At 57.6% G+C, this 26,529-nt stretch overlaps 1 protein-coding gene across 2 annotated transcripts in view; it reads left to right on the forward strand.

Annotated features, from left to right (window-relative positions):
* ZNF704 (zinc finger protein 704) overlaps window positions 1-26,529 on the forward strand; it is a 97,406-nt gene that overhangs the window by 60,491 nt on the left and 10,386 nt on the right. For both annotated transcript variants that reach the window (XM_084864317.1, XM_084864318.1), the window contains exons 3-4: window positions 18,814-18,917; window positions 23,373-23,599. In XM_084864317.1, coding sequence (XP_084720443.1) covers window positions 18,814-18,917; window positions 23,373-23,599 — 331 coding nt within the window. The remainder of the gene's footprint in view (window positions 1-18,813; window positions 18,918-23,372; window positions 23,600-26,529) is intronic.

Consider the following 26,529-nt stretch of genomic DNA (forward strand, 5'->3'; position numbering starts at 1 on the left):
CTCTGTCCACGGACGGTGTGGGCGTCCACAGAGACCGGCAGAACCTTCAGGCCCGCGGTGGGAAGCGAAGGGGAGTCTTTCTGGCCTCTTTCTAGGGCCTTTGTCTTCCCTCTGTAAACGCGCCCATTTATAAGCAGCGGCAGACACCCCCATCCCTCCCCATTCCCACCCCCACCCCGGTCTTCCTGCTGTCACCGAAGGACGCCCCGACCTTGAGAAGCGTCTCCAAGGTCTCGCCCCCACTGCCCCCTGTGGTGACATTCCTGTGGGTGCGGCCGGGATTTAAAACGTCCTCACTGCGAGCGTGTCCGGGTTTGAGGGTGCTGTGGTCTCAGGAGCAGCCCTGCCTGGCTAACAGCCTCCTGTTACAGGGCAGTGACCTCGGCTGCAGGGAGAAGCATTTCCGTTCCCACGCGGAACTGATTGGCGCTCTTCGTTTGCAAGCGCATTCGATTTTCCCGGATTGGTCTCGTGCCGCCAAGCTCTGCGTGGACTGCGGTCCCGGGACGGCTGATGCTCCCCGTGCCCGGCTGGGTGGGGCCCTCCTTCCTGCCGTGTCTCCGCTCTCCCTCCGGGAGCGTAAGCACCGAAGCAGCAGTGCTGCATATGCACCATGAGAATTAGCCACTGAAGGCATCTGGGCGGAATAAACCACTCTTCTTTAAAGTATATTTTTATTGTTTTCAGAGAGAGAGAGTTAGAAACATCAACGATGAGAGAGAATCATCGTTCTGCTGCCTCCTGCACGCCCCCTACTGGGGATCAAACCTGCAACCCAGGCATGTGCCCTTGGCTGGAATCGAACCTGGGACCCTTCAGTCCACAGGCCAGCGCTCTATCCACTGAGCCAAACGGCTAGGGCCCCATTTGTTTAAATTAGCTTTATTTCACCAAAAGAAAGGCCTGCCTCTTCATGCTGACAGCACTGGGCCTGTGGTGAGCGTGGAGGGCTGCCTGGCCCCCGTGTGGCCCAGGGCAGGCGTTAGCCTCTGGAGCCGGCAGCTCCCGGTGGGCTGTGGCGCGGCCTGCCATCCCGGGCACCCCGGGCGCAGCCTGCCATCCCCGGCACCGCGGGCGCGGCCTGCCATCCCCGGGCACAGCGGGCGCGGCCTGCCATCCCGGGCACCGCGGGCGCGGCCTGCCATCCCCGGCACCGCGGGCGCGGCCTGCCATCCCCGGCACCGCGGGCGCGGCCTGCCATCCCGGGCACCGCGGGCGCGGCCTGCCATCCCCAGCACAGCGGGCGCGGCCTGTCATCCCGGGCACAGCGGGCACATCGGGCGCGGCCTGTCATCCCGGGCACAGCGGGCGCGGCCTGTCATCCCGGGCACAGCGGGCACATCGGGCGCGGCCTGTCATCCTGGGCACAGCGGGCACATCGGGCGCGGCCTGTCATCCCGGGCACAGCGGGCGCGGCCTGTCATCCCGGGCACAGCGGGCACATCAGGCGCGGCCTGTCATCCCGGGCACAGCGGGCACATCGGGCGCGGCCTGCCATCCCGGGCACATTGGGCTCTGCCTGCCATCCCGGGCACCGCGGGCGCGGCCTGCCATCCCCGGCACCGCGGGCGCGGCCTGCCATCCCCAGCACAGCGGGCGCGGCCTGTCATCCCGGGCACAGCGGGCACATCGGGCGCGGCCTGTCATCCCGGGCACAGCGGGCGCAGCCTGTCATCCCGGGCACAGCGGGCACATCAGGCACGGCCTGTCATCCCGGGCACAGCGGGCACCGCGGGCGCGGCCTGCCGTCCCCGGCACCGCGGGCGCGGCCTGCCGTCCCCGGCACCGCGGGCGCGGCCTGCCGTCCCCGGCACCGCGGGCGCGGCCTGCCGTCCCCGGCACCGCGGGCGCGGCCTGCCGTCCCCGGCACCGCGGGCGCGGCCTGCCGTCCCCGGCACCGCGGGCGCGGCCTGCCGTCCCCGGCACCGCGGGCGCGGCCTGCCGTCCCCGGCACCGCGGGCGCGGCCTGCCGTCCCCGGCACCGCGGGCGCGGCCTGCCGTCCCCGGCACCGCGGGCGCGGCCTGCCGTCCCCGGCACCGCGGGCGCGGCCTGCCGTCCCCGGCACCGCGGGCGCGGCCTGCCGTCCCCGGCACCGCGGGCGCGGCCTGCCGTCCCCGGCACCGCGGGCGCGGCCTGCCGTCCCCGGCACCGCGGGCGCGGCCTGCCGTCCCCGGCACCGCGGGCGCAGCACCGTCCGCCGAAGCTCGGGCTCCAGAGTGACCAGGTCTGATGGGCATTGACAAGCCTGGCTTTGGTGACCGTCCCCCTGGCAGACCCAGTGCCTGGGCAGCGCCACTGAGCTGGTGTGGCCAGCGGACTGCCAGGAAGGACATTCCAGGGCTGCCAGGATCAGAGACAGATATTAGAACAAGCGCTGCTCTTAGCACCTAAACAGTGGTCAGCAAACTGCGGCTCTTGAGCTGATGTTTGCCACTCTGTGGACTAATGAGTTTGCCAACCACTGACCTAGACTCTCGATTCCAATAATTACAGGCTGTTGTTGTTCCTTGTGATTAAGCCCCTAACCCAATGGTCGGCAAACTCATTAGTCAACAGAGCGGCAAACCGCGGCTCTCGAGCCGCAGTTTGGCAGCCACTGACTGCCCTAGGAAGTGCCCACTGTAGGAACTGGGGCAGAAACCAGTCTGCAGCTTCTCTATCATTTCCCCACAGGTTCTTCATACATACTGCTCTCCACACCCCTTCCCTTTAAGAGACGGGGGTCCGGTGAGGTGAGAGACGCCAAGCGTGGCCGATAGCCCAGCTTTGGTGCTGAGGCTTCTTGGGGGAAACAGCCCTCATCTGTGCCGTTTAGTCCTTACTGAGCTGGCCATCGCTCTGGCCACAGAGCCGCCCCCTGGCTGCAGAGCCACACAGATCAGTGCCTGCCCGTGTGGGCTGTGCTGCTGTCTGACCTTTCCAATCACCTCTCTCTCAGGCCTCAGCTTCCTCACCGGAAGCGTGTGTGTGTGTGTGTGTGTGTGTGTGTGTGAGTGTGTGTGTCGGAGGAGAGGTGATGCCTATTTTGCAAGGTTGTAATAGGGATTCCACTGGACAATAATACAAAAACATTTAGCATAATTCCCAGCACACAGTAAGAGCTAAAGAAATAATAGTAATAGTTGTCACAGTGGGTCTTTTATATATTCTTGGGCTAAACTACTTTGAAGTCTCTCTCTCACACACACTCTCTCTCTCTTTCTCTCACACACCCTCTCTCTCTCTCTCTCTCTCTCTCTTTCTCTCTCTCTCTCTCTCTCTCTCTCACACACACACACACACACACACACACACACACATTCTCTTTTTCTCACACATACTCTCACACACACACACACTCTCTTACACACACACACACATTCTTTTTTTCTCTCTCTCTCACACACACACACACTCTCTCTCACACACACACACACACTCTCTCTCTCTCTCTCTCTCTCTCTCTCTCTCTCTCTCACACACACACACACACACACACACACACACACACACCAGCTCCGCCATCCTAACGGGCCTGTTGATAAGGGCGGTAATCAGTGACTATTCACTGATAAGCTCTGTTTGCCTTCCCGAAGCAGCTGATAGCGGGCAGCTCGGTCACATTTCCCAGCCCCTATGAATAGCATGCAGACTCGGAACCGCTAGAAATAGCTGGGCTGATCTCCCTCTCCACTGCAGGCTGGAGGCCGCATGATGTCACCGGGTGCGCTGCCAGGGTGAGCTCATGGGGCGGGGCGGCCGCAGCTGCGCCAGCCCCTCCCGGAGCTGTGCGTCCTCCAGCCCCCCGGACCTGTCCCCCTCCCGCCCCAGCCCTGCAGCCCGCTGAGCTCTGCGCGTGAACGACTGGACGGCGTGGGGAGGCCCATGCGTGCCGGTGCCGGGGTTGCTAAGAAGTCGGCAGGCAGCGCACAGCCCCTGCGGCTGCTGAGAAGCCTTCGGCTCGCCGCCGGCCTTGTCTGAGAGCAGCTTCCCCTTCCCCGCTCGGACCACAGCTCCGTGGGCCTGACCCGGTGGCGGCCTGACCCCATGGGTCTGAGCTGACCTCGGGCTGGCCCTGAGCCGGGGCCCCACATGCTTTTCCTGATAGTCTGTGTCGTCTGCCTGGCCGGGTCGGAAAGGGTTAAACACGCGGACTTGGAGAGTCTGGGTCCTGACGCAGACACGTGTGGGTCTCCATGACGCGGAGAGTTGCACCGTAAGGCTCATTTCCCAGCTGTAAGGTGGGGCGGCAGCCCAGATCGAAAGAGGGCTGCAGACATGAACTCAGTGTTGGATGTAATGCTAGGCACATGCCTGGCCCATAAATGTGAGCCATCGCGGAAGATGCGTACCCAACTGCTTCAGGAGCCAGTCACAGCAAAAGAATATAGGTCAAATGTAGATGTCAACATGTATGTATTTTCAAATGTGAATTGGATAGAGGATGTGTATGTTATATATAACATCAGAGGATTCGTGCACTGGGGGGTCCCTCGGCCTGGGCTGTGCCCTCTCACAGTCTGGGACCCCTCAGGTAGGGTCCCTAGGCCTGGCCAGCAATCAAGGCCTATCGGGGTTTCCTTCCCTTGGCTTCCAGCAGCTGGCACCGCCCCCACTGCCACCACTGCTTGCCATCTGTGCACCACTGTCGTCCCTCCCCCACCACTGGCCGCCTCCCTCTTCAGAAGACAGGCTTGGGGTTTGATCGCTTGGCTGGCCTGGGCCTCCTCTGTGGGGCGATCATGCTGCGATGGCGGTGAGGAGAGCCCTCACCTCTAGACAGAGGAACTGCGGTGTCAACTCATCCAGTGACCGGTGTGTGTGAGGATTGGGAAGCGCGAGGTGACCACCATAGTAATAGAACCAAGTTCGCAGCATTGGGGATGTGATAACTAGAGCAATTCACTCTAACGGGAATCGTTATCGCTTGCTCGAATTTGAGATAACCTTAAACAGTGGGTAGAACTTAAGCCAAGTTGGGGGTTGGGCATTCCAGGGACAGGAAACTCCATAGAAAATTCTTGACAGCACTGACTAACAAGGAAGGCGTTGAAATCTGGGGTGGCTGGGGCCCCGGAGCAGCGGGTCACTGGGAGGTGGATGCAAAGACCAGGCAGGTTCCATTGGTCTATTCTGCAACATCTTGGGTTCATATATGAGGAGACAATTCTAGATTGGACTCAGCTCATGAATGTCATGCGGGGGTGGGCAAGAGCTGGCATTCAGCAGGTCATGTGGCGGCATCGGAGGGTTCTGATTTGGAGAAGGGGCAAGATCATGGTCAGTAGAGTTCAGCAAGATCACTTAAGAGGCCGTTTACAGACTTGATGGAAGATGGTGGCCAGAAGGGGAGGAGAGGGAAGCTAGAGTAGAAGACAGACCAGCCAGCCAACCAGTAATAATCCCGGTAAGAAGACAGTAATTCAGAAAGAGGATCTAAAAAGAAGGAACGGGTTAGGATCTGCGGAAACAGAATCAAATGAAGCTGGATGGGGCCCAGGCGAGGAGAGGAAGAGGGCGAGGGGGCGGTGTTGTGCACAGTATCTCCCGAGTCTCACAAGGTCCCACGGAGCAGGAAGTGCTAGTTCATGGCTGTGGATCTGTTCATTGCCAAGGAGAAAACAAAACCTTTAACCCAGCCTTGCGGCTGTGGAGTCCCTGTTCCCTCCATTCCGGCTCATGCTGGAGCCTCGAGAGCTCAGCTGTCCGGTTCCCCATTGTGACCTCGTGCCTGGCACAAACCTCAGAGTGAACAGTTCCCCAAGAAGTCACTCCGAGGGCACGCGAGGCTGCTCAGTGCACGCGAGGGCTTGTGCCGGGCAGTGGGACACCTGAGAGTCTCCTCACAGTGACAGGAAACAGCGGACAAGACTTAGGGAGCGGTGGGTGGACTAGATGCGAGTGGTGGTCCGTGGGGTCCAAAAGGTTGGCGACGGCTGGACTAGAAGACATTTCACACATTTTTTCGCCTTAAAATATTCCTGCCCAGGAGGCCCTGATGTTAGCTAAAAGGGAGGCGGATTTGTAACCCCCGCAGTTATTTAAAGAGCACGCAGTGCCTTGGCCACTTACAAATGTGGGAATGTGAGCTTTGTGCGGTGCTGTCGCAGGTCTGGCCTCGTCCCCGTGGCTGGAAGCGCAGCCAGGAGGAAGCTGACAGTGAGGGCGATGGGGCTTGCTGACTGGTCTGTTCCTGACGCTCAAGCTTCGTGGGGAGTTTAGTGCGAGGCTCCTACGAAGACACGACTGATGAGATTGTGATCCCAGTTTGAATGGACTCCTGGGGTCTTGCAGTCACAGTTTAGGAGTAAATATGCAATCTTAAAGATACAGAACGTGCCGAAAATGTAACCATTGTGCTTGAAATGGCTAAATTATGAGCAAAACAACAACAAAAATAACAGTAACAACAACAAAAAAACAGTTTAAATGACTCAGAGGGGTTACTTGGAGTTTTCTGGACAGTTAGACATCCGCCCAAAAACTCCTCCTGTGGGCCAGTGCTGACAGGATGTCTCCCGTGAGCAGCCGGGATCGTTGTGGCCACTGAGCCGGCATTCCCCCCAACACTCCGGGTGCCCGGAGGTGAGGAATGCCGGTGTCTGGGGACAGAGGACTCGGGTGAACCTAGTTTCTGTCTGTAGGCTGCTGAATGCTTCTAAGTGATCTGGCTTCTGACCCGGACTGGGAAAGAAATGTTCCAGAAGGCGGGCAGGGTTTGTGGACACGGATCCTGTTAAGTACTGGAGAGAATCCTCAAGTCTCTTGATATAAACACCAAGCCTTTGAAATGAAACTCCCGTAACCCTGCCTGCCACGTGACCTGCTTGAAGGCTCCTGTCCTGTGTTTACGTTGAAAGATGAAAGAAATTGAATGACACCAGAAGAACCCCCGAAGGTGCTGTTCGGAGTCTCCAGTCCTATCACCGCGGCGTCCCCACCTGCCGGCCTCTGGGCCAGGCCCAGCCGTTCTGCGGGCCGCTCCTTAGCCTCCGGGGAAGTTCCTAAATACCAGTGTCCCGGGCCCACCCGAGATTCCGAGCCCGTCTGTCCAGGGCCCAGCGGGGCGGCTGCATCACTTCTAACAGGTCTCCCAAGGAGCCCGAGGTGCAGGTAGGTGTGGGGGATGTAGGATTAGACCAATCTTTCAAGCAAATCTCTGAAAGGTGGGTGTGGAGGCACCCTGCCCTCACCAACCCCAACTCGGGCCTCATGCTCCCCTTTTTCCCCCCACATCCCCAAACCGGCAGTCGGAAGCCACAGTGCAGACGGCCTCACCGGACTAGCAAAAGCACAGCCACAAAGGAGCGGCCGCCCCAGTGCTGGGCCCTGTTCTGAACCTCTCGTGGGAAAAGGAAGAAGCGGCTTCCTTGGGGAGAAGAGAGGAACGCAGCTCGGATGGTCTCGCTGAAAACACAGCCCGAGGGCGGTTTGCGCCTGTCCTGTGAGGGCTTCGTAAGCTCACAGTGAGCCTAGAAACGCGTCCCCCGTTGATCACTGTTTCACAGTATCACCTCATCCCCTGGCCCCTCTGACAGCCGGCAGGACCTGCACGCGGAGTGTCCTCTGATGGCCTGTGTTTTAATGAGTCATTTCATTTGATGAGTCAGAATTTTGATGATTTTTTTTCAGCCAAGAATATGATTAGCATGCATCCATAATTCCTTTTCATCTTAGAAATCACTATTGTTTCCATGGAATCGGTTAAATTGATGAATATTAAATCTGAGTTCTCCTTGTGTGCATGGAGGCAAGATGGCAGAAAAGGAAGGTCGGTGACAGTAGGGGGATTGTGTGCTGGGCAAATGTTTATGCTGAAACGCTCCGGCCTGGCCCTGTCCCCTCCCGCCGCCGCCCCTCTGCACACCTGTAACGGGACCTGCACGCCACGCACAGATGAACTCAGTGCAACTCAGATGGCTCAGCGATCAAGCGGGAACCAGCGGCTGTAGGAGGAACTACATCGTGGAGCACTTTTTGTTGTTGAAGAAACTGTTGATCTAAACATGTGAGGCCGGGAAGGAAGAGGTCAAAGGCCGCGAGGAGCTGTGAGCTGAGGTCCTTGGCAGCGTCCAGGAACCGCAGGGAGCCAGGTTGCCTCCAGGAGCCTGGAGATCCCAGGCAGCCAGGTTGCCTCCAGGAGCCTGGAGCTCCCAGGCAGCCAGCAATCCCTGCTCAGAGCCTTGTGAGTCCTCGGTGGTTCATTGATCAAAAAGGAATTAAAAGCCAAAGTTGAACAAACAAAACAAAACCCAGACGTTTGATAGCTTGATACTCAGATGAACTTGAAAAGTCTCGGGGTCAAGAGGGCCTGCAGAAGAGGCTGGTGCTTTGACTGGTGCCGAGTTTTCCCTGGTGTCACTCACTCGCTCAGTGTTTGTTGGACGTGCCTGGCACTGTGTCCGGCTCGGGGGATAAGGATGTTTTTCACCCACACGGATGGACTTCCACCTCCGAGGTGATGGAGGTTTGGGGGGAGGTTCCCTCTGGTACGTTTCGTTTCCATGAGCTCCCATTGGACTCTCTCCTTTTATCATCCTCCTCTGACCTACAAACTCCCTGCCCACCGGCAGGTTTCACAGAGAGGAGGAACACGCGTCTGCCTCAGGCTGAGGCCACTGGTGCGGGGTCTGGCCTGTACTCGAACGACTGTTACTCATCCAGGGAAAGTGGCAGCAGTGCTCCCAGCCTCTGATGGACCAAACCCAAGGGGTCCTCTTTAGGATGGCGATATTTCTTCTCGAACCGAAAGCAAGACTCTGTTGGGGGAGGGCCGCAGCCCAGCCATCCCTGTGGGGAGCCCCCGAGTGGTTCCAAAGAGGGGTTCTCCTGAATGTCAGCTTCCGATACAAGGAGGCTGCTTCTCAAAGCCCACCACTCACTGAAATGGCACACGTCGCCTGACCCATTTTATGTGAAATGTCCAGAACAGACAAACCTCTGGAGACGGAAAGTAGATGAATGTTGGCAGGGGCTGGCGAGAATGTGTGACTGCTAATGAGAATGGAATGTGCCAGAAGTGCCGATGGCTGCCCAGCTCTGTAAACATGCTCACACCCAATGGCTACATACTTTAAAGCATGATTGGGGGGAGGGGAGGTACGGTATATGAACTATAACTTTATGAAGCTTATTTAAAAGAAAAAAAAAAAAAAAGGAGTCCCCAGAACCAGGTCCCCCTTCACAGAGCACTGGCCACATCGTGCCTGAAATGCTGAGTTCAGCCCTGGGCTGGGACAGATGGAAGTGCGAGCTTATCTCACCATGGGAATTAGGACGTTTAGACTGTTTGGTGCAAAACATCAAAGACCTGTGTGATGTTTAATCTATTTTAAAAGGAAAAGACTGGCCCTGGCCAGTGTGGCTCCGTTGGTTGAGTGCTGTCCCATGCACAGAGTGGTTGTAAGTTTAATTCCCACCGTGTGGGCTCCGTCCCTGGTAGGGGATGTGCCGGAGGATGGATGTTTCTCTCTCGCCCTCTCCCTCTCTCTTTAAAAATCAATTTAAAAAATTTTAAAGACTTACAGGAAACATTCAAGTTTTTGAAATATGGGTGACCTTCCTGTGAAGAGGGATGAGAACTGCCCTCTGTTGTCCTGAAACACTGAGCTCCATGGGGAAGGGGCGGCCTGGGCCTCAGGATGGAGGAGAACGTCTAACTCTGAAACGTGAGGGCGGAGGCTGCCTCTGAGGGGGGTGTGTCCCGTGGAGCGCGGGTCCGAGAGCACGTGGGAAGCGGCAGTGGAAGGACAGCGGCTTCGATGACGGGTGACGGGTGCCTGGCTGACCCCGGGCTGGCTTTCCTGTGCGCGGGTCCGGTCACTTACCCAGGAAGCGCTCCTGGGCCGTAACCCATCCCTCAGGTCTCCTATGCCGGGAGGGTGTGGTCCTGTCTTCCGAATGCACTGGTCCCCTTGCACACTCTCCCACGAACACGGAACAACTGTTTTGCTCACTTAACAGATTCTTAAAAGAGCTCCTGACATCAGTCCGTCTTTATCGCCTGGAAGTCGGACCGTCAGCGGATCTGAACGTGTTCCCATCCTTTGTGAAATGGCGCCAGGCCGCAGTGTCACGGGAGCTCGGTGGCTGGCTGTCTCCATCCAGACAAGATCCCGTTCATTTCCGCCCCTTCTGTCTGTCTGTAAGGGGGTAATTAGGGGTGTTTGCAGAGACTGAAGGGGACATCTGCAGCACCCTGCCTGCCCCCGGGACCTGGAGGGGCCGCGTGCCGCACCCGCGCACCCGTCTCCCCTGAAAGGCTGGCACCGATGGGGCAGTGCCCTTTGTTTTGCAGAAGTTGTGTCACTTCACATCACCAGCGTACGAGGTGAGACTGAGCCTCGCTGTGGTGGGAACCCAGCTTGTACAGCTGCTTCCGGTGCCCACCCACCACCTGGGGCGCCTGGGGGTGGGTGTGCAGCTGGCGCGGCCAGGCCCCCGGAGGTTTCTTTAAAACACCGTGTGTTGCCCTCGCTGGTGTGGCTCAGTGGATAGAGCATTGGCCTGCGGACTGGAGGGTCCCGGGTTTGATTCCGGTCAAGGGCACATGCTCGGGTTGCGGGCTTGATCCCCAGTAAGGAGCGTGCAGGAGGCGGCCAATAATTATTCTCTCTCATCATTGATGTTTCTATCTCTATCTCCCTCTCCCTTCCTCTCTGAAATCAATAAAAATATTTTTTAAAAGGATTAAAAAAAGGAAACTCACCTTTAAAATAAATAAATTAACTAGTTAATTTTAAAAAATAAAACAACTAGTGTTTGACCTGCCCGAGGCTGCAGATCCGTGTCGAGGAATCCATCCCCCACTGACACAGTTCACAACATCAGTGTGCAGGGTGTATCCACGTTTCTCTCCGGACTCAGAGGCTGCGCCTGCATGCCGTTCAGAGTGTTTCTCTAGTCTCCTGTCTGTGGCCCCTGGTCCCGTGTCCGCGTGATGGTCACTGTTTGCTGCCCTCACAGCTGTCACTGTCCTCTTTCCTGTTGCTGCTCAGAGATCGTCCCTGCACCTGTCGCTAGCGGCTGTGGGAGCAGTTGGGGCTGTAGCCGCTGTGCACCAGAATTCCCCCCCTCCCCTCGAGGGTGTTGTCTGAAGAGCTGGCCGGGCGTGGGCCCTGCAGTGAGGGGAGCCCTGCCCTCCCTGCCACACGCTGGCCAGCTGGTCCCGGGTGCCCTGGCCTCGGGGGGAAGCCGCACTCACAGGCCAGGCCGGCCCCGTCCCCTGCCTGACGCCCTCCACCTCTTTCCCCGGCCCCGGGGACGGCCCAGCTCCGCGGCTTTTACAAAGGATCGGCCGGGCGGCTCACAGGCTCTCCCGCACAGGCCTGGGGGCTGGAGTCCCGGACGCAGGGGCCAGCGGTCGGGCTCTCGAGGGCCCTCTTCGCTGGCAGGCGCTGCCCTCTGACCGGTGTCGCCTCTTCTCCTCATAAGGGCACCAACCCATCCCGGGCCTGCACCCTCACTCGCCACCTCCTCTGAGCCTGCTCACCTCCGAGAGCCATCACATGTGGATTTTAGGAGACACACACGTCCAGTCCACACGCTGCTGTGGAGTCCGCCTGCCTGGGTGAGGACCCAGCCTCCTCCATTGGCTCTGCCTCTCAGAGCCTCTATTCTCTCAACCCTGAGAGCAGGACCCCGAGCAGCGCTGACCTCTAGCCGTACCCTGAGGACCCGCTGAGTTCATGGAAGTCACCAGAACAGTGGTGGGGACAGAGAGCTCAAATGCTGTGTGAGTGTTAACCGTTAGATTTCTCTAAGGAGGTGGCTGACATCCAGGGTTTGGCCAAAGGGCTAACCTGAAGGTCATATAATAATAAAGGTAACTCTAGGTAATATCGGAGCAGTCTGCAGACGGCTCTGGTGACAGGGCCCTCCCCTCCTCGAACCCCACGCCGCGGGGCTGGGGAAGTGGCCGTTACGTCTGACCCGGGACTCTGCGCAGGCACCTGCTCAGGACGCCCAGCAACTTGTGCTGAGACTCTGAGAGCCGCCTCCAATCCTCCCTGCCCCCTGCTGCTTCCCTCGCTGTCTGCAGCCGCCTAGCCGCCCGGGGGCACGCAGGCTCACCCACCCCGGGCTCCCCCCGCCCCAGCCTCCCCAGACGTCTTCCCGGGACGTCACGCACAGCATGGCTCTTGTCTCAGTGGCTGCTCCGTGGAGGTGTCAGACTGACAGCCGCTGTGACTACCCTCTCAGCTCCTGCAACCCCGCCCGCCGACCTGACAGCAGGTGCTGGTTCCTCCCTGTGCTGCGTGGAGCCTCCCGGAGACGGCACTCCACGGGAGGGGGGGAGCCCTCTTCATGGAGGGAGTGAGGGCCCTCCTGCAAAGGGCTTTCTCCTCCAGACTTCTGTAGCTGTGCTCAAGTGGCTCACCTTCTCCTCAGATCGCAGGTAAACCCTGTACACCAGTGTGCTTGTGAATTCCTTACAAGAGCTCCTGGGCTCTCTCAGTGTGTACAAAGGCAGGTGATGGTGACTCAAAAGGAAAAGGAAGGCAGGTAACCGTGAGCTGACTAACAGGAGCTATTTGCATTTGAAATACTTAGAATTGCTTCCTAGCACAGAATTGGAAGGTAGACTGCATGGGTCATCCCACCAGTTTAAGCAGCGAGCGATTAGGGTAAGTGCGCCTGTAAGCGGGACCACACTGCTGTGACAGCCTAACAAAGGAAACACTGCCCGCAGAGGTGGAATGGTGGTTCACGCCCGAGAGTGCCCCATGCCAGGTGATAGATCGCTTTACATTAGATAGGAATGCCGTGTCCCAGCTCCTGAGCCGGTGGCGGTGTTTTCAGAAGGAGTGTGAAGTAGCAGTGCCCGCGCTCTGCTCCCCTGACTGAGGCTGTCCCTACTGCAGCCACATCCCGTGGCATTGCTGACCGCTGTTCACCGCCTCTGGGCAGGAAACCGGAGGTGCCCTGGCCGGGAGCCACGCCGCCGCCCTGACCCGCCGTGCCCAGCAGTGACCTTTGCATTGTGTTCCTGACTCTGCCGCTTCCTCCCGCTGTCCCTGGGGGAGGTCATGTTCCCTGCACTGAGCAGACACGCTGTGCAGCTGCCAGCACGGGTGTTCAGCACACAGGCTTGGTTTCCTAGCACTTAGACGGGACGCTGTGCGCAGGTTGGAGCATGAGGGAATTACCATTTTCTATGGACGGTCCCATGGCTGTATGAACTGACGGGAACATGCCGGTGACATGGTGAAAGAACTCAGGCACTCGAGCAGCCATGCTGTGTGTGAGGATCCGCCGGGCACATGGCCTCCACCCCCCACCCAGGAACTGGCACCCCCAGGCCTCACGTGTCCCCGGACAAGCCGTGGGGCCAGGCAGTCCTCCAGAGCAGTACTGGGCACGCAGCAGACGTTGAATTGAAGCCTGTGTGAACTGTACTGCAGGAGATTCTCTCCAATGAAAGCCGGTGACACTAAAGATAGATGCTTCCTAAGAGTACATGCCATACGAACCGTATGAAACTGCCACTCTGAGGTAAAAAACAGTGAGCGTCAGCAATGTCATGTGGTTCAACCAATAAAACAGGTATTGAGGTAGAGGTTAAAGTTTGGGTAAATTAGCTGAATTGAAATCTAATCATTCAAAAACATTTTAATCACATTATAAGAATTCTATTTAAAGAAAATTCATTTCATTTAAATTCTATGTAAAGAATCCTTTACAAAGCAAAAACACTTTTTCGATAGGAGTAATGAGCCTATAATTTAATCCAAGGGGTCAGCCTGAACGTGTACATGCTGTGTTCCTGTGAGTGTGGAATCCATGTGTATAAAAGAAATCCTTTTCACGGTAAGATGTCTGTAAGTGTAACACAGGAAAAGTGTGCACACAGGCTGCGGTTAGCTCACAGATGTAGATCAATGAGAGAAGAGGACAAGCACGTCTCAGATTTAAATCGAGGTCCTGGAGGTGGCCGTGCAGACAGCATGGTGTGTGGATTGAAGACCCCCCTGGGGCCACTGGCATTCAGCAGGCTGGCTGGCGGCCTGCGCCCTGGGAAGGCCTGTGTAGATGGGGTGTTAGTAATACCGGCCACGGCAGCATTTAAACAGCGTGTGTAACGCCTCCGCACTGGGAATGCTAATAAACATTAGTTGTTAAGAGAATGAAGATGCATTTTTTTTTTTTGGGGGGGGGGGGGGGATTATATTTTCTAAAGCCAAATCTGAAACTTAAGTAGATTTAAAAGGGATTAATTCTGTCTACAACGCGTACCCGTGGGTCCCCTCTTCAGAGCACAAGCCGGGTAAGGCACGGCTGCATCCACCATGCTCTGTCCCCGCGAGCTGAAATCGGCAGACGGGTCCCAGAGAGCTCAGCATGAGCTAAACCAAAATTTACAACTGGAATAAAAGCCCCAATCCCCCCCTCCCCCTCCCATCTAGAGCGAGAGTGAATTAGCACACGACGCAGCCAACATCTCCACCAGCGAGTGGCTGCTCCGGAGGGCAGGCCTGGCTCTCGGAGCAGGGACTGGTGCTGTGCCAGCTGCTCCCTCTCTGTCCCCTGTGCCCCTCTCACTCCTGGGCAGCCTGGCGGAGCAGAAGGAGTCCCCTCTCTTTGCAGAAACAATGACATAGAATGACTACAGCTGCGAGCCCACCTGTAGGTATGCTGACGACATAAGAATGTTATTATTTCAGGAATGAAGGTCGTGGGGATAAGGAACACAGTCTTCTCTGCCTGGTTTTTAGATAGAGGCAGAAGTCCCCTTTTTCTTTAATCGGCAAACCAGAACACACTGGACCCATCTTTTCCCAGCGCCCTCGGGAGACTGCTGTATCTCCACAGAATGTGGCTGGAGGGTCTTTCATTATGGAAACCTACGTGGCCTTGAGGCCTCCAGCCCTGAGGTCACTCACCCCACCAGCAGCCTGCCGTGGCCCGGTTGGACGCAAATCAATGTTAGAGTGAGAGATGTAACCTTGGTTACGGTTTTCTGCCCGGGGACAGCTGGCACTTATCAGGTGCCCTGTTAACCCGCAGACTGCCCGCCGCTCAGGGCACCTCCACCCGCCTGCCTGGGCCCCCGCCTGCCCCGCACACAGGCCGGCCCTGCCCTGCCACACCCCCAGGAGTCGAGTGGAAACAGCCCAGCTCTTCCTGACCGTGTGACCATTGCTGTGGCCTCTGCTGAGGCGCGGGAGCTCCTCCGAGGGCTGGATGTGGCCAACCCGGGCAGAGGCCGGCCACCGTGGGCAGGACTCGGGGCCGGGGCACGGTCCCCTCCCCGCCCTCCATGTCCTCCACGCAGAATCACACACATCTTCCCTGTGGCCTTAACAGAAGCACCTCCCATGGAAGTGAGCATAAACAGTGACCGCCTTTGCCACAGATTCCTTCAGGAAGGAAGCAAAGTGCTCCTGCTGCGTGGCCACCGTGGGCGTCGCCGGATCCGTGTGGGGCTCTTAGCCGGAGCTGTCCCCACGCCCACGGCTGGGGTGTGGCTGCGTCTTTCCAGGGAAGAGCTCACTGCCAGGCCGTCTCCTTGTCTGAGGGTCCCTGGGTCTTCGAAGTAGAGGAACTTGGCCTAGACTGCCGATTCCAGGAGTTGAGGAGCGGCATCAGTGCTGACCCAGGGGTGTGCTCTCCTTTCCATTTCCCGCTGTGACTGCAGCACCCCGGCTGCAGGGAAACGTCTGTCACGGCTCTGGGGCCGGAAGCTTCTCTCCTGGCTGCCAGGTTAGCAGGGACGGTGTGTGGACACGTGCTCCCAGCAGATGGCATTCAAAAGGAGGAAGAGCTGCTTGTGACAGAAACAACAGCCTATCAGCACCAGCCACAGCCTGGGGGGCCAGGCCTGCAGCCACCGCACACCGGGCCTGCGGCGCTGTGCCTGCCGATCCGTGCCACGCCTGAGGACCTCGCTTCACAGATGACGTCACCCTCCACCCGCGGCCACAGTCCGTTTGGCCGATAACAGATCAGTTGTCAAACCCAAGAAACTCATTTCCCACCCGGCAGCCAGATGCACTTTTTGAAAAGCAAGTCTGAGGGCATCTCCCTAAGCCAGTGGATGGCAAACTGTGGCTCGGGAGCCTCAAGCGGCTCTCAAGCCACGGTTTGCCGCTTTGTTGACTAATGAGTTTGCCGACCACTGACCTAGACTCTCATTCCAATAATTACAGGCTGTTGTTGTTCCTTGTGATTAAGCCCCTATCCCAGTGGTTGTCAACAGAGCGGCAAATCGCGGCTGGCGAGTCACATGTGGCTGGCGAGCTGCAGTTTGCCGACTATTGCTCTAAGCTGACCTGACCTGACCTCCCCGAAGCCTGGCCATTCGAAACACCTCTGTGCTCCCGGGCCTGTCCCTGTCCCCCTGCCCGACACCGCGCTGAGCGTCCTGCGTCTTCTCAGGGCAGTCTGCCGTGCCCTCTCCTCTCCCCCGACATCCTCCAACCAGGATCCCCACGCGGTTTGCCAGCCATGGACTCGCCTGCTTCCTCCCTGAAATGTGGCTCTCGAGTCTGGAGATCCTGCTCGTCCACCACAGCCTCTAGCGGAGCGACAAAGCGCCTGCAGAGGGACAAGGCGAAGGGCTATTTAAGAACTAATTCTACAGTCCTGTAATACTCAGCCAGGGCTGGGAAGGAAGGTCCTTCGGACAGGCTCTCAGCCTGTGTGCGTGGGGCTGGGCAGCCTTCCACAGTGGGTCCGAGTCCGTTCCCATCAGAGAAAACTCTCCGTCTGACCACCCGGTGAGCGGGCTTTTCCTCCAGCTGCCCCACGGCCGCCGGGCGGCTTCAGCAACGCTTTCCCTGAGTGTGACAAGTCCCACGTGGAGCATCATCTCTTCGCATTTAATTACCAGGATTTGCATTTGCAGAACCAATTAACCAGTAATTAGATGGCAATGCACCGAAAGAAATAAACACGGATAAAAAACAGAACATGCCCCGCCCCGTGTTCCAGCCGCGTGACACCCTCCCCGAGACCACAGGCTCGCCGGGTGAGCAGCAGGCCGGGGGTGTCCGCGTGACCTCCCGGCCCACGGGAACCAAAGGTGGCCACGCACAGAGCTCCGATGAGGCTGACGCCTGCTCTGCTTCTTGCTCTTCATTGGGAACCTGCTTTCTGATCATGAGGTTGAAATGTCATGGCAGACTTTGGCAATGCAAAAAAATCTTATTTTATAAGACACTTTCACTATTGATCTTCATATTAAAAAACAAACACATAGACCAGCTTTTAAGTTATCAACTAAACCTCTAAAACAGACCTTAATGTGAAAAATTTAAAACAATGCAAAGCAGCCGAAACTGGTTTGGCTCAGTGGATAGAGTGTCAGCCTGTGGACTAAAAGGTCCCAGGTTCGATTCTGGTCAAGGGCATGTACCGTGGTTGTGGGCACATCCCCAGTATGGGGTGTGCAAGAGGCAGCTGATTGATGATTCTCTCTCATCGATGTTTCTAACTCTCTATCCCTCTCCCTCCTCTCTGTAAAAAAATCAATAAATATATTTTTAAAATAAAATAAAACGATGCAAAGCAGATTACAGGAGGGAAAATGGAGGTTCCTGAAACCAAGGACTAGAAAGAAGTGTGGCCGCAGAGGGTGTCCCTGTAGGAATTGGGGACCTGCCTTTGCCCAGCGGCCAGCTCCCAGGCCCCTGATCCCGGCTCTCAGCCCTTCTGTTAAAAAGAGGAGGCGGAGCGGGAGGAGCAGCAGAAGCTCCAGTCATTCCGTCTGGGACCATGACGGTGGCCTGCTCCTGTCCCCGCCGCTGGGGAGCCGTGGTGACGGCGAGGCTCTGGCGGCAGCCAGCGGACAGTGTGCCCAGCAGGCCTTTCTCCTGGGCGGCCCCGGTGACACCCACACGCCTGCATGGGGGTGGAGGGGTGCGTGAGCATCAGTGACCTGAAGGTGCTCTGAGTCCTTCCCTCGCTGCTCCCGTTTCTGCAGGAAGCTGGCCTCCCTCTGCTCCCGAGTCCCAGGCCCTGTGGCCTGGGGGCGCTGTGGTCTTTCCGGGGTGCACAGGGGCCCCAGCAGCTCCCCCGCTGCTCCGGGTGGTCCTGAGAACCTGCAGGGTACCTTCCGCTGTGTGCCTTCCGCTGTGTGCCCGCAAACTCGCCTTCTGGAAGCATCTCTCACTGCCAGCCTTGAGAAAGGGAATTGGTCGTGGGCTAGAACAGTTTTCCGAGAAAGAGAGCAGGAGCTTTGAGAACCACAGACGGGTATTGCCGGTCCCCGGCCAGGACTGGACGGGCACTTTGCTCTGTAACTGAGCGTCCTGGGGCTCGCTGGAGAGCCGAACCGTGAACTTTTCGTACGATTGTCCTGGAATCAGTTGAGCAGCCCCACCCCCTGGACGGGAACAGTTTGACTTTTCTCTGCGACTCCGTTGCGTTCACGAGGCAGCGGCGGGCCGGGAGGAAGGCGTGTTTGTCGGTGGGGCCGCTCCTCCCCACACGGTGCCCCCGCGGGCTCCTCACCGCCCCCGGGAGTGCTCGTGCAGGAGGGGGTGTGGGTTCTGACCCCGGTGTACCGCAGGCATGTTCGATGTTAACTCCTTCGTGGGAATCAGCCCAGGTCAGCTGACTGCTGTCCACATGGCCATTGCCGCTTTCTTTGGGATTAACCGGCCAAACTTCACGAGCCAGCGGGACCTGTCCGTCCCAGTGCGTGTCCGTCTCGGTGAGTGACGGCAGTCTTCACTCCGCCACCGGGAATCGCTGCTCGGTCCTGCCCCCGCAGAGGGCTCGCTGGGGCGTGCCCCTCCCCTCCTGCCTCTCCTGTCTCCTGTGATGGTAGGAGGCAGGGCCCCCGTCCATGCAGAGCGAGCACGGCTGACAGTGCCCTCCCTGTTTTCCAGGAAGTCCTCGGAGGAACTGGACATGGACAAGGTGACAGCGGCCATGGTACTCACCAGCCTGTCCACAAGCCCTCTGGTCCGCAGCCCTCCGGTGCGGCCGAACGGTGAGCTGGGTGAGGGGAGGGCGGCGGGGTGGGCATGGGGAGGGCACCATGAGCACAGCCCCCTTTGGGGGTCCTTTCCCATCCAACGGAATGAGTGAGTACGCCTCCACGCGAGCAGGAACGGGCAGTGTGGGAGAAATGGGGGCCCAGGCCAGCTTCCTCGTCTTCCCAGAGACCCCACAGTCACCCCTCCACCCGCTCCCGCACGCCCCGTGTCCAGGGCACTCACCGCAGCGCCCTGCCCCTTCCCCGGGTGAATGGAGCTCTTTCCCAGCATTGTTTCTGTTCCAGGAGAGGCAGTTGGGTCAGAGCACAGAGGCATTGTCCCAGACTCCTCATCAAAAGCCATGATTCAGTCCGTTCATCACTCAGGGGGTGCTTACTGGGTGCTGTGTGAGACGGTGTGGGTGTGTCGTTGCGGTAAACGCCCATAGTCCCGTACGGTGCTCGGTCTCCGGGGAAAGGCTCCCAGTCACAGCCTTGCCAGGGGCAGCACTTCCCGAGCCCGTGCTCCCTCTGTCTCACGTCATTCACACAACCCCGTGGCTGTCATTGTCGCTATTTTACAGATGAGTGGGCGGAGGCACATGGGATTAATTGACTTGTAAACAGCAAAGCTGAAATTCTCCCTGCATCCTCCGATTCCGGTCTGCCATGTTAGCCATGGCCACTGGGGGCTCACTGCTCACTGTGAGGACAGGAGAGCAGCAGCGGTGACGGAGGCCTGGCCAGGAACATGGATGTTCGTCTGCGGCTGCCAGGGAGCCACGACGTGGCTGTAGCCCTGGACAGTCACAGCTGGGCTTCCAGACAAAAACAAAAGGAAACAGCAACAACAAACCCTCCAGCTGTCCTGGACCCTGGTGGTCCCAGAGAGGACGGCCAGGACATTAACGAGAAATGGGAGGAAGGAGAGTCACTGGGACGTGGGGATGGACAAAGGGATGGAGGAGGAGGAGTGCCAGGTGCCCTCCGGGCCGTCAGGGACCTCAGCACGGAGGCCTGCCCCTGAGAAGGCCCACACATACCAGTGAGTCAGTGAGTGTTCGGGCAGGAGCTGGGTCACTGAAGACGTTGGCAGGCCAGGAGGAGCATGTACCATGGGCAGCACCGAGGCTCATTCAGGGGCAGCGGCTGGCAAGGTCTGGGATGCTGTGCGGAAGCCATGAGGGGAGAGGAGATCACTGAGTCATGTGGAGGCGGTGAGTGAAAACTGGGAGGGGACTGAGAGGTGGGGTGAGGCCCGCCCTCACTTCGGGGAAAGAACCTGAGGGGGACCAGCGGTGAGGAGGAGGGAGAACGTGGGTTCCTGGAAGCCGAGGGAAAAGCGATGTTCAAGCACAGACGTCTGATGCTTCAGAAGTTCATGCATGAAGCAGGCTGAGTCCAACACCCAGACGAAGGCACTGATTTCTGGCAAGAGCGCTCGGTGGACCTCCGGGGAGGGAGTGGGCTGAATGAACACGAGGCCCCGGAGTGGAAGCTACTGCAAGGGGACCCTTCTCTCCAAAGCCAGACTGGCCAGCTAGGAGACTGAGGTGTGGCGCACACCCGGTGTGAAAACAAATCTGTTGAACATCCAGTGAGAACTCCCCAAAACGCACTCCACTCTAGCTGCCGGTGCAAAGAAAGACCGAGGTGCCGGGAAGTCAAATCCACACCATCCACGGAAATGCCCCAGCCCATCTCGACCACCGCACGCGGTGTCACCCCTGCAGCACGCTGCGCCGGGCGGTGCGGGAGAGAGAGAGCCTGGTGTCGCTGCTGAGGGAACACCCGCTCTGCCAGGCCTCTCACCGGCCTCCCAGCTCCCTCCGCTCAGTGTGGCCAGGCCCCTGAGGAAGACTTCGGGGAAGGCAAACCTGAAGACACCCCCAAACTGATCTCCGGGGAAAGGAGCTACATAAAAGGTTGAAGAGTTTATAGAGAAAAGATTCCTCAACGTTACAGACAAGGGCTTGTCCCACGCTGGGCCACCAAATGCCAATAAATTGTAGATTCTCATTGTTTTCCAGAAAAGAGAAGGGAAAAAAAGGAACTACAGAATGTCATAGATTCCTCAGAGAAGAAAATGTATTGTAATGCAATCAGTATTTTTACACAGCATTCTTCTTTAATGGAGAACATTTTTAATGCTCCTTTGTCTTGAAAGGTTGGAATCAAAATAAACCGTTTGCTTCTGCCACGCAAACCTTTATTAGCATACGGTAGTTATACAGAAAGGAATTCATTGTTCATTATGATTTCAAAAAGCACCCACCCAGCTTATAATCCCAAATTGTCTGCAGCAGGCAGGGAAAGCAGTTAATGATACTGAAGGTGTTGGTGAATTTATGTCCAGAATTATTGTCTATCGGTGAATTTTTAAAAACTGTTGTGATTCTTTTTGAGCCTAGAAAGGATCGTTTTGTCAGGAAGTGGATCTGCAAAGAGGGTGAGCTTCCAGCCGGCTGTCTGCATTTCACCAAATGCGTGTTTCAGGGAAGGAGACAGGGCCATATACACTGAGTGCCAGATTATTATGATCTCTGAACTCATAATAATCTGGCCACTCAGTGTATATCCTATCTAATAAAAGGCTAATGTGCAAATTGTCCCCTCAACCAGGAGTTCGACCAACAGGCAGGCAGGTCAACCGCCCATGTCCCCTCCCCCTGGCCAGGCTGGCTGGACCCCACCCCTGCATGAATTCATGCACCTGGGCCTCTAATATATATATTCAGAAATCATAATAATCTGGCCACTCAGTGTCTGAATCTCGAATTGCTTCTGACTTTTTCTGAAAAATTCATTTCTATGTCACATTGTCCTTCTCATTGAATAGTGTTTCTTAAAGGAAACGCCATTCCCAAGTCAGCAACTGAACTTTGGGCATTGACATGAGACAACGTGACTCACTGCTTTTCAAAATACGTTGTTGCTTTTCAAAATCAACTCAGGCCCCAGTCACCTCCGCTGCTCTGCGTAGCCACCTACCCTGACCACCGCTGGCACCACACGCTTCCTTCAGCAGCGCGTGCTGTGCTGTATCACAGCCGCCTGAGCTGCCAGGAGTGTGTCCCGCCGGGCGTGCCCGGAGACCCCGGAGGACTGCAGAACGCAGCTGTCTCGCTCCGAAAGGCTCTGGGGCCTGGTGAGCACTGGCCGGGGACTGCAGGGGGTGAGGTGCTGATTTGGGTGGTGTTGGTGCCAGAAAGGCTTGATCCTGCAGAAATCGCCATTGATTGGGAAGAGCCTTGCTTTAATGAGATGTGACACCTGCCGAGATGCTTTAATCACTTTCTTCCATGATTTCAACTTAACACTTCATTCCTCTAACGGAACGTTGTGCTTGACAACCTTGAGGAATATGCTGGAAATCTGTGATTGGGTGAAGGTAGTCATTTTCCCACGAATGCTGGTCCATTGGGTGTCTTCTCTTGGTTACTAATTACGCCAATGTTAACAGCATAATGAGACATTTAGGGATCCCCGCCTTGAATTTAAAATAGTTTTAATGTATTCAAAATGCACATACATATGGAGGAGAAATTATCCAAAAAGGAGGTCAGGTCTGTAAGGAGCCTCCCAGGGCGTGCTAACTGGACAGAGATCTCTCCGCATCAGCAAACACTTCCTGTCCCCCACAGTGCAAAGGGAGAACTCGGCAGCCATCTCACCAGTAAGCGTTGCCCATACGTTCTCTGATCTCAGCGTGGCAGGAAAGAGAGGAGGAATCCTACCACACGAGACCCAGGCCCTGAAGGAGAAAGAAGCCAACTGGTAGACCAGGGTCTGGGCCGGGTCCACTCCTGGCCACGTGGCGCGTCTCGACTCCCTGTGCCTCAGGTCCTCGTCTGCAAAACCCACACGGAGTCCTTGCTCCGAGAGACAGGTGCTGCGAGCACGCACGGGGCTGTGTGAATGAGCTTTGTGAGACGGGAAACAACCAATGCAAGGCACTGTTACGTCTCATCGTGCCAGTGGCCTTGGGTAACTCTCCGGAGATCGTTCTTTCTCTCAGACTCTGACACCTGGGACTAGCTTTTTCCGAAAACCTATTCCAAAGGTCTCAGACCCATGAGAAATACAGGTTGGGGGAGAGGGACAATATTGCAGATGATTTCCCTCTTAGAAACACAGTAAACTCAGAGCGCCCCAAAGTTAGTGAACAAAAGCACCCTTTTCTTTCTTGTTTTCATGCCCACCCACTCCCCACCCCCCACTGTCATCCCGAGGCAGGATGTGCCCAAACCACCCACATCAGAAACTGTTGGGAAAGCCTGTCGCGTGGTTAAAATAGCTCAGTGTTTACAAAGGGTCACGCAGCTCTTTTCCCGAGCTCTGCACAGTGCACCCTGAGCTGATGCACATTTCGGGGGCGGTGCTGGATGTGCTTAGTAGGGTCCAGGCCCGCCCTGTGTCTGCGTCCCCGGCCCCTGCACCCCCGCACTGACGCTGGTTGTCTGGTCGCAGAGGGCATGAGCGGATCCTGGAAGGAGGGCGGGGCCCCGTCCAGCAGCTGCAGCAGCGGCTACTGGAGCTGGAGCGCCCCCAGCGACCAGTCCAACCCGTCCACGCCGTCGCCGCCGCTGTCCGCCGACTGCGCCAAGCCCTTCCGCAGCCCCGCGCCCGACGACGGCATCGACGAGGCCGAGGCCGGCAGCCTGCTCTTCGACGAGCCCATCCCCCGGAAGAGAAAGGTCAGCCCTCCTCCCGCTCCCTCTCTGAGGGTCCGCCCCGCCCAGGGCCTGGCAGGCAGAGCCAGCAGGGTGAGCTCGCACCCGGCCGCCTGCTGCCGCGTGGACAGCGGTGCCCAGCGCTGACCAGGGTTTGGAAGCTGCAGAAGTGCTCACTCTCCTCTGGGACTCCCTTTGTTCACCTGTAAATTACAGACAAACACCCTTTCCGATTTTCTGCTTCAAAAACGTATTGGAAGAATTCTTGCATCTTATTTTATAAAACCGGCTGTGACTCCTGCAGAGAGCTGGCCCAGCCCTGCAGTGAGCTCCTCCCGTGCACTGAAGGTTGCTGGTTCCATTCCCAGGCAGGGCACGTGCCTGGGGTAGGGGTTTGATCCCCAATAGAGGAGCATTCAGAAGGCAACCGATAGCTGTTTCTCTCTCACATCGATGTTTCTCTCTCTAAGCATGTCCTCAGGTGAGGATAAAAAAAAGAAGAACGCTGACACATAAATGCATATATGTACTTACAGACCAAAAACTGTAGGTTTACTAAACTAAAACTGAAAAAGGCACTCTAATAAATGGATTTAATACATTGATAATACATTTATGTAATCTTCACAGCTGTCCTATCTGGTAAGTACCTTATTTTTTTTTTTTTTCCATTCTCACCAAAATGAGAATGTTTTTTCTATTGATTTCTAGAGAGAGTGAAATGGAGGAAGAGAGAGAGAGAAACATTGATGTGAGAAAGATTACCTCGGTTGGTTGCCTCCCGCATGCGCTCCAACCACGGTTGTGGAACCTGCAACTCAGGTTCGTGCCCTTAACTGGGAACTGAACCCAAGACCCTTCGGTGCGAGGGCCGACACTCTAACCACTGAGCAAGCCTGCCAGGGCCGGTAGGCATCATTTTCCCAACTTGATTTGAGGCCATTGAGGATCGGGGAGATTCGACGTTGAGCTTGCCCTGTCCTGAGGATGGAAGGGCAGAGCCGAACCTAAAGCTCAGATTCTTTCCTTCCTCTTTGTGTGTATTTACACTGTCAGGACCACTCACAATTTTCCAGAAGTATTTCACTCTGTGGGATGAAGCAATCGGCTGCTCCCTCTCCAATACCTTTTCACGTTGCTTTTGATGGCCATGGCCATGTGAGGCCGCTACATTGGTCCTTTAAGGCGTTCTCAGTAGCCTCATTAGGAATCACTTTTCACAAACAAAAACCCAAAGCAAACCTGAGGACTGCCGCGCAACCTCTTCCCCCGATTTATTTCTTCGGCATCGACCCAGCCCTGCCCCTCCCGCGCTCCGCCCCATCCCCTGCGGCCCATCCCCTGCGTGTGCCGCTGTGGAGGCTGGAGGCGGGTCATGAAGATGCTGCTCCGCACCTGCCAGCGGGCTGGGGCTGGGCCTGGGAGGCATCGGGTTCGCCTGGCCAGCCGGTGAACTACCGGACAGCAGTGGGGAGTGAGAACCATCCTGGTGTGTTAGGCCTCACAGGCCTTCTCCTGGGTCATCTGAGTGTGTCCCGGCTGCCGTCAGGGGTGGCAGCGTGGTGGCCGGGACTCAGCGCAGGGCCCGTGCTTGCACAGTGCCTGCTGGAAGCAGCTCAATGAGCTGAGAATAAGTGGCACTGGGTTCTCGAACTGGACAGAATGGCGCGTCGTGCGCGACCGGGGCCTTGTCTCTCCGCGCTCTGTCTCGCTGGTTCACCAGGCGTGGGGAGAGAGCACAAGCCGTGGGACAGGAAGGGGCCTGATCAGAAGTCACAGGAGCCTCAGGCTCAGCTCAGCTTGGCTAGCCTGCCAACTTCAGAAAGTCATCTCCCTTCTCTGACCATGGGCTTCTTCACCTGCAACACAAGCAAACACAGTTACACCCTCACCAGGGCAGCAGGAAGATGCAGAGTGACCATCACAGACAGGCCACTGTGGCCCTGAGACCCGCCCCGGAGCGGGCACGTGGTAATGACCCGCAGGCCCTCACAGAGGAGGGGCGCACCCTGGTCTGACGGTGAGCTGAGCCCACCCAGACCTCTCCCTGCAGGTGTCCTGGCCATGGCCCTTCACCGTGCACGTGGGGGTCCTGGAGTCAGGGAGGAGCGCCCGGTTAACTGCCGCTGCCGGGAGTAATCATGAGCGAACCACGCTCAGGCTTCACACTGGAAAGCAGGACTCGCTCCAAAGTGGGAGAGACGGCGAGGCCTCGCACGAGGGAGCACCTGTCAGCTGATGGCGTTCCTGACGCCCGCTGAGCAGCACGTGGGCAGGAAAGCCCGCTGCCCGGGAACCGGCCACCAGGCATGACCATGCAGCTGCCGGAGCCGAGGAGAAAGGAGAGGGCGGCACTGAGCCGCTGCCCACAGTGAGGGCCGCCCACCTGAGGTGCTGAGGACGGTGCCGTGAGCTCACCTGTGCTCCTTCCTCCGAGCCCGGGTCCTCCTGTCCGAGCCTCCGCCCCAGCACACATGTTCACACGTACACACACGCACACACCCTCATCACCGGGTGCACACACCTGAGGGAAAGGCAGCTGGGAGTGGGCCCGGGGCGGATGAGCCGCAGCTCTGAGCGGACTGGCCCAGGGATGAGCTGGACTGTCAGGACGCAGGTGGGCCCATCCCCAGGAACTGGAGGGATTGGCCTGTGCCAGGCCTCAGTGTTAGCTGGGGTTCTGTCGGGAAGTGGGAGCCACTCCAGGAATCCGCGTGGGTGACAGCTCACACCCGGTGGAGGCTTCAGGGGAGAGAGCAAGGCAGCCTGGCCCCTTAGGGACGGAGACCCTCCCGGTCCCGGGGACAGCCCCAGCTGGTGGGTCTGCAGGGCCTGCTGGTCCCCGCCCAGCCGGCTGCCCCGGGCGTGGCCGTGTCAGACCAGGCACGCCTGTGGGCACAGGGGCCTTCAGCCTCCTGAATGTCGGTGCAGCTGCCGGGAGAAGCCAGGGTTTG

The sequence above is a fragment of the Pipistrellus hanaki genome (genome assembly GCF_964339955.1).
Source record: "Pipistrellus hanaki genome assembly, chromosome: 17".
Lineage (NCBI taxonomy): Eukaryota > Metazoa > Chordata > Mammalia > Chiroptera > Vespertilionidae > Pipistrellus > Pipistrellus hanaki.